At 40.9% G+C, this 12,080-nt stretch overlaps 1 protein-coding gene across 1 annotated transcript; it reads right to left on the bottom strand.

Annotated features, from left to right (window-relative positions):
* Positions 1-933: 933 nt before the first annotated feature.
* On the bottom strand, positions 934-9,669 carry FDX1 (ferredoxin 1; the record flags this gene model as incomplete). The annotated part of the gene is made up of 3 exons (XM_010151771.1): positions 934-1,126; positions 6,682-6,811; positions 9,545-9,669. Coding segments are annotated over 3 exons (370 nt in total), but the record flags the coding sequence as incomplete, so codon positions are not given.
* Between the last annotated feature and the right edge of the window lie 2,411 nt (positions 9,670-12,080).

The raw sequence follows: 12,080 nt of genomic DNA, 5'->3' as shown, positions 1-12,080 counted from the left end.
ACGGGGGTCTCCATACCCCTTCTGGGGAACCCAGTCCATTGTTATGGAATAAATATACTTGGTCATTTCACATCAATCATCACTGAAACGATGCTGAGAACAAGGCCCAGAATCCACACATTTCTTTAAGCCGAATGCCCCAGCTAACACCGGACTGCCTCCTTCACAAGCTCAGAACTGAGAAAGGGATAACCACTTCAGAACAAATCTGACGTTGACACCGACTGCCCTCTTCAACCCCAACTCAGCCATTTTCAGCGAACAGCAAGAATTCACAGCTACCTCCAGCCGTTGTGCTCTCCCATCAGGCAGCTCCAAGGCTTTCCTCTAAGCCATGTGCATCCCTGCATTTGTGGTGAAGTCAAATGTAAATACAGTTGAGGTTTGACTTCTGATTTGGGCAACAGAGATGCACTACAGAGCTTAAGCTGCAGGTGACAACATTCTGTATCAGCCCATAAATTTCATGGTTTTAATGGTATTTTTGCAAGACAAAAACCTGCCACATCTCATTAAGATTCCATAGTTTGAAAAATCCCTACCGTGAAAATCCACTGTTTGCTGAGGAAGTATATTTACTGAGAATGTCAATTAGCTCTGAGCACACCACCTGTAATGACAACACTTTATAAAGACTCCATGCAGTCCTGCAATTTTTGTTCTCCTACATATCCAGGTCCGAAACCTAGAAATGCCCAGGGGTCTTTAGGATAAGTCTTGTAGAAGTGATCCGGTTCTTAAATGGCATTAAAGGTTTTGGCGGAGTAAGGTTATATGAAATCTGTAATACACTAGCTAACATTTATAATCCAGTGGTCACTTATAAGAAGTATTATTGCATTTTAAGCGTAAAAATATAGGAGGTTCTATAAAGAAAATTAAAATAGCATTAATCTAATATTGATAGTCATATAAAATAACTCACAATTATGTAAGTTTCCATATTTAATTACACATTTAAAAATAAGTTATAAAAATAATTAAACTTTAGAACTCCTAACATCCTTTCTTTTAGGAGTTTTTACTCATATCTACTGATTGTCTAGCGTCAGCAACAGCTTCTGGTACTCGAACAGTCATATCATCCATCGATTTCTTCAAGCAAATTTGGCAGCCTAAGCGTGATCTGTGGGGAAATACGACACTGTTGTTAGTTCTAGCCAACCATAAATCTAACACTCCCTTACACCTCCAACATTCAGCCATCCCAAACACATTATGATCCAAAAACAGCCATTCCTGTGCATGGTCTCAGTCAAGACCCGCAGTGAACTGCATGTATCAGTGCCAAAATATGCATGGCAACAGTCACGGTTTGCATTAAGTAATGGAGTTCAACACATTAGAAAGTTGTACATGGAGTACTTTCTACTTGCCGAGACAACAATACAACAAGGGTGACCCTTCCACAGGGAATGACACTTATCTCCCAAGGGACACTGGACATCTCTGAAGAGATGAAGGTAATGAATCCAAATGAAAGCCTCAGAAAAAGCGTAGCCTAACCCATGCAGGGTCCAGTGTTTTCAAACTAAACAACTCAAGATTGGGTCATTATGCCAGAAAGGTATGAATGAAGAGACAAGAAACATAGGAAGGAGGAAGATAAAATATTCATAGCACCTGAGGAGATGCATCCTGCGTTTTTCTATCTATCATTCAGCATTAAATGTTGTTTGTGAGCAATTAAAATTCAAAAATTTAATACCACAAAACTCTGCAGACATCACAAGCCACTTCCATTGCTGGGATACCATACAATCATTTAGGTTGGAAAAGACCTTTAAGGTCATCAAGTCCAACCATTAACCTAACACTGCCAACTCCACCACTAAACCATGTCCCTCACCACCACATGTATATGTCTTTTAAACACCTCCAGGGATGGCAACTCAACCACCTCCCCGGGCAGACCATTTGCAGCCCGGTCCAGTGTTTGACAACCCTTTTGGTGAAGAAGCTTTTCCCAATATCCAATCTAAACCTTCCCTGGTACAACTTGAGGCCATTTCCTCTTGTCCTGTCACTTGTCACTTGGGAGAAGAGACCAACCTCCACCTCTCAAACTTCCTTTCAGGTAGCTGTAGAGAGCGATAAGGTCTCCTCCTCTTCTCCAGGCTGAACACCCCCAGTTCTCTCAGTCACTCCTCACAGGACTTGTGCTCCAGCCCCTTCCCCAGCTCCATTCCCTTCTCTGGACATGCTCCAGTGTCTTCCTTGCAGTGAGGGGCCCAAAACTGAACACAGGATTTGAGGTGCGGCCTCACCAGTGCCCAGTACAGGGGGACAATCCCTGCCCTAGTCCTGATGCAGGCCAGGATGCCATTGGCTGCCTTGGCCACCTGGGCGGCCGGGATCCCATGGGCTGCCTTGCCCCCCGGGCCACACTGCTGGCTCATGTTCAGCTGCTGTTGACCAACAGCCACAGGTTCTTTTCCGCCAGGCAGCTTTCCAGCCACTCATCCCCAGGCCTGTAGCATTCCATGGGGTTGTTGTGACTCAAGTGCAGGACCCAGCACTTGGCCTTGTTGAACCTCATACAATTGGCCTCGGCCCAACTATTCAGCCTGTCCAGATCCCTCTAGAGCCTTCCCACTCTCAGGCAGATCAACACTCCCATCCAACTCAGTGTCATCTGCAAACTTACTGAGGGTACACTCAACCCCTTCGTACAGATCACTGATAACGACATTAAACAGAACTGGCCCCAACACTGAGCCCTGGGGACCTCCACCTGTGTCTAGATGCCAACTGGATTTAACTCCATTCACCATAACTCTTTGGGCCTGGACATCCAGACAGTTTTTTACCCAGCAAAGAGGACCAAGCCATGAACCATGAGTTTTAATTCAATGTCCATGCCCTGCTACTTAAGTATAGAATACTCAAACAACAGCAAGGATTGGTAATGTTCTGTAGCACCAGTTGAATACATCCATTGGTATAGGAATGTAGACAGAGATGTTAAAAAAAATAATACTACATTAACATCTATACAGAACTTTCAAGCATATAGTGACCAACTGCTGTTAAAGCTCCCAATTCAGTACTGTATCTGAAGGTAATACTTCTATGTAAATGGCTGTATACATCAACTTCAAATAACTGGAATGTATGTATGAATACATACATTACCAGCAGATCTAAATCTCATGAATATGCATCCATAAGAATAGCATTAAAAATGAAATCTGAGAGATGTGATTTCTAATATTTATATATATCATTGTCCATAAGGCTTAACTTTACTGAAGTGTCTGGTTTTCACTGAAGACCAATGCTAACTGCTTATGTGCAAGTGTGGCAACGGGTTCACTTCATGTGAAATAACACTGCCCTTTGTTTTAAGCCTGCTACACAGCAGTACCAAAAAAAAAAACACCCAACCAAACAAAAAAACCCAAACACAAAAACCCACTAAGCAGCACTAAATAACACTGTGAGAAAACACCCCTACCTCCTCCTATTCAATTTTTTTGGCAGCATTTACAATTTTATGGATATTTAACCAGATTTTCCCACCCCCTTAAAGCTGAAGAAGCTTGGACCCAAAAAGATGGTTGAGTCAAGCCCTGCATGAAAGCCATTCCTCCTTTAACCACTTCTACAGGCCTACATCTCCTCTCATTCTACAACTGGAAAAAAAAAAAAAAAAGACAGACAAAAAAAATAACAAAACAGGAAGTCAGAGTTGCACAAGTATAAAGATACAGTGAATCCCCATTTTGTCATGTAATGGCATTTTCTGGTTTTCTACCTGTTCCTACTTTATAGCACCTTCCAGTACCTGAAGGGGCTACAAGGAAGCTGGGGGGGACTTTTTACAAGGGCCTGTAGTGACAGGACAAGGGGTAACGGGTTTAAATTGAAAGTGGGGAGGTTTAGATTGGACATGAGGAAGGAATTCTTCACAGGGAGGGTGGTGAGGCACTGGAACAGGTTTCCCAGAGAAGCTGTGGATGCCCCATCCCTGGAAGTGTTCAAGGCCAGGCTGGATGAGGCTTTGAGCAACCTGGTCTAGTGGAAGGTGTCCCTGCCCATGGCAGGGGGGTTGGAACCAGATGATCTATGATTTCTGGACTAAGAACTACATGAACTGTAAGATCTTTCTTCATACTCAGTGACTCCTCTGAAGAACTCCAGTATCCATTACATCCCTCTAAAAGGCTCTGCTGAATTCTGTCCTTACCTTTATGTAGTAGAAACTATAAAAAAAATTAACAGCCCATAGAGACATGATTAAAGTGTCCACTATGGCATCAGACTCACTCTTGTTCGGTTCCAACAATCTCATTTTAAGTGCTGGGTTGCTACTTTCCATCCTTTGACATGGAAGCAGTTTTAAATCAACTCATTAAGCCTTACAGACACTAGTTCAGAAATGTCATATTGAATTCTTGTAGAACTCCTGGGTGAATGCTACCTAGTAATTACCATTTGTTACTACTCATTTTACTCATCTGCTGTAATGCTACTTCTACGGACACATCTGTTTGGACAGATACTCCAGGAAGCTCTCTGCAAAGAACTCTTCCAGTGTGTGGCCACCCCGTAATATTTCTAGAGCCAACAATACAAAAGAAACATTGCTTTTATGTTATCTTTTCATATTTTAAGTTCACCTCCTACGTCACCCATTGGCTCTTCATGCAGACAAGTTTCCTGCTTCTGATAGGTTAGAAAAAAAATATTTTTCTATTTTTTCACAAGCTGTTTCTCTTTTTCCCTCAGTAGTCTTTTCAAACATTTAACTTGTCAGGGTTTGCATCCCCCCATCTTACTACTTTTAATAATCTATACCGTTTTGCAGTTCATCAAAACAATTTTGTTTTAAAATTGCTAATTAGTCCCTCATTTCAAAAAAGATGAGCTTTTTTAGCAGCTGCTAGCTGAAGCTTTCCCAAATACTGAGTCACTGACAAGAAAAAGCTTTTATCCTTATCACAGTGCATAGCAGTGCATCTCCATTACACACGTTTGTAATGGCACAGGAGACCAGGTAACCTATAGCAAGCACCAGTCACTTAAAGCTCCGTCTTCCAGAAGTTGTCCTCTCAGATATGAGAGACCCCTGGCCACAGGAAGAACTCAAGATGTTGGGAAAAACCCACAGAAGTAACAAGCATCTCCAGAGCATCTAAAACTTAATCTGGTTTGGAGAACTTTGAGAGAAAATAGAAATATTTAAACAGAAAGCTCTGGCTTTCTACTGTTTTTCAGTTATTCTGTAAAAACTCCTTGCTTTAAACCTTAAATTAAAAGGTAGCCAAAGAAAAAGTTTTTTTAATCAGATTATTGGCCTCCAGAGCTATTTAGGAGTTGGTTGAGCCTAGCACCTAAAAGTTACTCTTAGGAGAATGATGGTAATAGGCTTATGATTTTTTTCAAAATTTACAACGTTTTTTGGAAGACAAGAAAAAAGGGTAAAACAGAAGAAGCTTAAAGTAAGTTGCTTCATAGCTTGCCTTATCCTTTACCACCTCGCAGAAGAGTTAAAATTTGGCTGAAGTGAGAAAAGTGTCCTTTCATGTATATTGAGTGCACAACAATTAGTACAGGATTCTCATTACTGGTATAATGATACAAACGAGTTAATTCAGAGTACTTCCTCATGGCGCCATAAAACCCTCTATGCTATGTGGGCCAGGCATAAAGCCCTCTGACATCACTGGACATGTTCTCACAAACTTCAACAAGCAGTTCCATCAAAGCGTGCAGGGCTTATGAAAGCTGCAGGGCACAGCTGCCCACCATTCGAGGGGGTATGCTCTACGATGCAGGCTACGTGTACGCCAGCAAGTAGCGCAGCCCGCTAGGAACAGGTCTGCAATGAGGATGTGACATCCCAATTACAAGGCGTGTGATGGCAGGGGCGATGTAGAACAGAGGGTTCCTCCAGACTATCACTGTCCTATGCACCAAAATACCCATTAGCAGTTAGAGGACACTTCAGGATTAGTTTCACCCAAAAGGGAATCTGGCTTGTGTGCACCAAGAGCACTCTGACATGAGTCAAAGCACAAGCAGGGACACTGCCATGTGGGACGCTTTATCCTACAGAATGCTCAGGGGGAGGATCTTATCAATGCACATAAATACCAGAGAGGTTGTGGAGTCTCCATCCTTGGAGATATCCAAAAGCCGTCTGGACAAGGTCCTGGACATCGGCCCTAGGTGGCCCTGCTTGAGCAGGGGGTTGGATCAGATGACCTCAAGAGGTCCCCTCCAACCTCAACCTTTCTGTGGTTCTGTGAAAAGAAGATCTGACCGAAACTAAAATACTGGTGTAAAGACATTCATAAAATACAGTAACTAGCTACAGGCTAATGAAGACAAAAAAAAAAATAAAGGAAGGGAGACAAGAACAAGAAAATTCACACACATGACAGCAGCGACAAAGTTTTTGTTGAAGGATCAGTTTTGGTCATGCTTGAGTATCTGACACCTTCATCAGACACCTCTGAAGAGCAAGTACTGACAACTGCCACTCTGAATTCAGTTACAAAAAGAATACCGACATCTTTTCAATATGAATTCAGATGAACTATTTAAACTTGGCAGTGCCATTTGTGTAACAGAATCCAGCTATTCATTAAAAACTGATAAAGGCATTCTAAGAACACGGGATTTCCCCATCTGCAAACCCATTTTTTGGTGCAGTGAAGTGGTATGTTGCCTTACGTTTCTGTGAGGCCATATGCCAGGTCCAGCATGTCCATCTCTTCATCAGTAATTGCATCTAGTTTCTCAAATATATGGTCTTCAAAGATTAAATGACAAGTTGAACAGGCTAGCGTTCCTTCACATGCACCTAGAGGAAAACAAAACAAAACAAACACACACAAGATAACAGAAAATCCAAGTTCCAAATTACAGCAGAATTTCAGAAGAAATCCTTCATATATGTTTGCTTCATACACAAAGTATCTCTGCTGATTAGTAAAATTAATGTTTCATATATTCCCACATTCATATAATCTACTCTGCATTCAGCTGCCAATAGCATTTCTACAGTTCCTACAACATTAAGATTTACTTGAATGCTGTAGTTAATTAAAATACTTACCTAATTTCCTTTACCATGTATAGAGAAGTTTTCTAGTATAAGAATGCAAAAGCAGACAGTGCTCTCAGTCAACACTGAATTTATTCCCATGATCCTTCTATCCCTCTTTTTCCCCTTGGTTTTGAGAATATTTCCCCAAGAAGTTCAACAGAAGACACCTGCTGTAAAAAAGTTCCTGAGAAGTACAGGAAGGAGGGATTTTACACTTTGGATTTCTTCTCAGCCAACAGAATACTAATTCACAGCTACAAGGTAGTCAAGCTAGAGAGATGGTGTCCTCTGTGTTAAGAGGCCTACATGTATGACTAGGCAATCCAGCCCGAGCCAAGGATCTAATAATTTGCTAAGGTTCAACAGCACAAGCATCAACTACCTCTACCTGCTAGAGCAATTAGGTCACGTTCAACACAACATTTGTCTCTGCCACTGTACAGGGCTGGCACAGACTTCTCCACTGTGCTGGAAAAGAAACATGCATCTTCAAGAGGAAAGGAAAGCCAAACTCTTCATACTTGTGGGGAGATCAGGGTTGGGGCACACAACCCCCCCATCTCCGATTTAAACTGGTAAGAGAGAAGCAGGTAACACATTAGCCAAGTTTCATTTATTTACTCGTTTCCAGGGAAAGCAGAACCAGGAGCATTGTGACCACATCACCTTTGCACTCACACAGAAACAAAGGGAAGCCAGGCTGTCTGTATAACCACTGCTATGAAAAGAAAGTGGGATTCATCATTAGACCACAAGAGCCACACAGAAAGCACCATGCTGTTACACATAGGAATGGTCTCAACAGCATATATTCAGTGGGAGCATGGCACTGCACTGGAAGACTTGATTTTAAAAAGTAAAGTTTAAATGAAGTGCCAAATAATGTCGAATTTGTCATGCCAGCAGTCAAAGCATTTTAACGCTGGGGGAAGTGAGGGTAGGGGAGAGGGGAAGAAAGAACACTGACCAGTCTATTTGAACAGTGGAAAGTCTTTCTGCAGCTGCAAAACTAACAGCAGCAAACAAACTGAGTGCAGCTGAAGCACTCAACAGTTGTGGAAGTCTTTACAGAGATATCTATTATTATTACTGCACACGGGATGCCCTCTAGTGATAGAAGTAAATAGGGAAGATTTACATTTTTTTTTCCCTCATTACTTTTTTCTAAACACAGAACATACACTTCTACAATATTTATACCTCATTATTTCTCTGCCCTAGGATCAGGTTTCATTAGCAAATGATTATTGAAATAGGACTAGCCTGTGTTGCAATTAAAGATTGTGTCAGTATCTCCAATTCTTAGTTTGGCTTCTGTTTATTGACTGCATTTATTTTTCTCCCCACCTCCCCACCATGCGTTAACATGGCTGATATTTAGGCAAAAAAGAATACTTGCTGTAGAATACAAGCAGACTAGTCATAAGCCCATATGAAACATTTACTGAGTGATACATAAAGCCAGATATCCCAACACATTACAGAGACAATTCTTCCCCAGAGGTATGCAACTCTAGACCTAAGAGTTGTCTCAGACATAAGTACGAGATTTAAAAATCTTAAAGATGTTATTACTAGCAGTGAAATTTATTTGAATTCTCAAGTGTGTTTTATTTAAGTGCAAACTGTGCTACACTAGCCTGCTTTCTTTTTTCTCCAATTGCTCCATGCAATGCATTCACTCATGTAAATCACACTTCTGGTTCCTGCTTTACTTTGTACTATTAATTCTTAAGCTCATGTTCATGTAAATACCTGTCCCAAGGTATTTAATTGCCATTACCAAATACCACTGTTTTGCATGGGTGGAATCCTACAACTTCAATGGAACTAAGGATGGAAAGCACGAAAGCTTGAAGGAATAGGGAGATGTTGTAACTTCCTCCTGTTTGGACTTTAAACAGAACTTGTATTGAGAGAAAATTTCACTCGGGCATTGGTCTTCATGCCAATCCTTCAGTAAGAATTACGCTTTTTTGCTCTTCCCCGCTAACTGACATGGATTTGGTTGTTTCTGTCACTAAGCACTCTAATGTTACAGCAATTTGTACTGCAAAAAGCCTGACAACAAACTGAGACAGTATGGCAATACAGACACTGTTAGAAATACACCAGTTTTGTGTTGCCTCCAAAACCTTTCAGCTCAGAAGAGTCTGCAGGTGGCATCTTTCAGATTCCACCTTCACAGCACTCTGTTCATATTCCCCACCTTTAACACTCAAACAAGACTCACCCCAAAATATTTTTTTTTTTTTTTAGAACTTGAGCCAAAATATTCTATGTACCCACAAGAAAAAAAATAGGGAGAAAATACAAATAAAGTACAGCTAGGTGTTATAAATACATCCATAAATATTCATTTACAATTGGACTCAATGATCTTAAGGGGCTCCTCCAACCTAAATGATTCTATAAATATTTATTAATAAACTAGTAACAGAACATAAAGTCTAGACACTGAATACAGTATTCAGTGAATCTACTTACCAAAACCATCTATGTCTAGATTATTATCAACAACAACGTCCAGCAGTGAATCCCCAGGTTTTCCTTTGGCTGTTAGTTTGTCACCATCACGATTTATGAAATGAACAGTTATCTTCTCTTCTGAGCTGAAAAAGAAAAGTATATAGTGGAATTAAGGAAATAATTATTCTAAAATTTTTAGATCTTTTAGAAAGCCGTAATCACTATCAACTCGAAGAACACAGAAACCTAAGTTACTGGCTTGTAAAAGCTGTAACAGGTACAGGTTAATTACTGCTGTACATTGACCAAAGACCATGAAAAATAAGAAAAACCTCTGTGTTTTGTCACTAGAAGCTATATAAGATCCAGATGGTTTGCCTTTCACCGATGAGTCAGAGCTATTTTATTTTAGGCACAATATTTGTATTTTTATCAAATAAAAGGGCTTATTTTAAATGCTTCTCTCCACACCTTCCTGTGGACTCTTGCTTTGCATTTATGAAATTTCAGTTGTTCTCATCATTATCACATAGAACAAATTTAAAATTTTCCCATTTCTGCTTAAGTTTAAGACATTTTACTTACTAGTTGCAAAATCTAATTCCCCTCTCCTCACAAAAATGGAGATACTCCAAAAGCATTCTGCTTATTTTTAGCACAGATTCTCTTAGGTTTTTACCTTGTAAATATTAATTCTAGTGAAGTTCAAAGTTTTGACATTGGCTTCAAAGAAAGAAGGTTTTGTATTTTTCTGATTTGCTTTTCAGACAATTATGTTTATGAAAAATCTCTTGCAGTCTGCATAAAAATTTTTTAAGACTAAAGCTTATAATGTGGGATAAAAGAGGGCTTTTTGTGTTCAATATTATGTTATTTCACAGGCATGCTTTTAGTATACTAACAAATAAAATAGCTTGGTTTTAAACAGACTATTTTCTTTCCTATATTAAGTGAGTGAAAAAGGAAAAACTTGTTGGATAGACAGTGAAGAGACCTACCAAGAGATTAGATACAAACAGAACAACTGAAAGCTAATGCAAAAAATCTATGTCTCAGTGTGAAATCCATGCTTAAGTACAGCATGCTTAATATACCTTTAATCTTTTTAGTAACTGTGGGCCTTGAGTGATCTATCATATGGAAAGTACACAAGCTTGAAAATCAAGTCACCCCCAGGAAAACGCTAACCTGTAGAGCAGAATATTAAAGCAAAAATTTGAAAGTGGCCATACTAAAACATCAGTGAACAGATTATTTTTGGAGCTGGCTGTAAAAGAAAACGTGTTTCAGCAATCTGAGTCCTAGCTTGTTTTGAAAAACAACAAATGTTTGTTGCTCTAGACTTAATATCCTCGCCACAACTGTAAGCTCAGTTGGCAGCAGTACACACTGTGATTCATTATGATGTCATGTTCAATTCCTGTCATATCATCCCTCAGTCCATCCTCTGGAAGGCAGCCACAAGCTACTATTAACTATAAATTAATTCCAAAGTTATAATCAATAACGAGGGCTTAATCTTGCTGATGTGCAGAATGCAACTGAAGCATGCACTGTAATAAAATTCAGAAATCCTAAAGACACATCTTTACAAAATGCCATTAATGCTGCAGTCACCTGTGATACCAAAGGACCACCTTCCAGCAATCCGTTCTGCGGGGGTTGAAGTTACCACTCTGCTCCTCTTTTCGCTCCTTTGCTAACACCTCCCACAGCTCAACCAAGGAAACAAGCACCCACTTTTTAGATATGCCAGCAAAAACTTCACTCCCCCCCACCAGTAGTTAAAGACTGATGGGTTTAGATTACATCTGGAAAGGTATAGCTTCCCATTCTTACAGCCAAAGTAAGCCACCGACAGTCTAGTTTCGAACTCTTCCAAAAAGCCCTTCCAGCACTCACCAAAATACACTCTCATTTATTGAAACATTTCACAGATTCACAGAATGGCAGGGGTTGGAACGGACCTTTGGAGATCATCTAGTCCAACCCCCCTGAAATAGCAGGTTCATCCAGAGCAGGTTGGACAGGAATGCATCCAGGCGGGGTGTGAGTATCTCCAGAGAAGGAGACTCCGCAGCTCCAGCACCCTCAAAGTGAAGAAGCTGTTCCTCATGTTGAGACGGAATTTCCTGTACTCCAGTTTCTGCCCACTGCCCCTTCTCTTATCACTGGGCACCACTGAAAGAGAGAGTCTGGCCGCATTCTCTTGACACCCTTTAGATATTTATAAGCATTGATGAGAGCCCCTCTTAGTCTTCTCCAGGCTAAGCAGACCCAGCTCTTAACCCTTCCTCATAAGAGAAGTGCTCCAGTCCCCTGATCATCTTTGTAGCCCTCCCTGGAGGGTTTCCAGTCTTTCTGGAACTGGGGAGCCCAGAACTGGACACAGCAACCCAGACGTGGCCCCAACTAGGGCAGAGTAGATGAGGAGGAAAACCTCCCTCGACCCGCTGTCCACGCTCTTTTTAATGCACTCCAGGATACCACTGACTTCTTGGGCACAGGGCACATCGCTGGCTCATGACGAACTGATTGTCCCCCAGCACTCCCA

Source organism: Eurypyga helias, unplaced genomic scaffold (genome assembly GCF_000690775.1).
Source record: "Eurypyga helias isolate BGI_N326 unplaced genomic scaffold, ASM69077v1 scaffold4945, whole genome shotgun sequence".
Taxonomy (NCBI): domain Eukaryota; kingdom Metazoa; phylum Chordata; class Aves; order Eurypygiformes; family Eurypygidae; genus Eurypyga; species Eurypyga helias.
The sequence above is the reverse complement of the archived record's forward strand: the minus strand, read 5'-3'. Positions and strand labels throughout refer to the sequence as shown.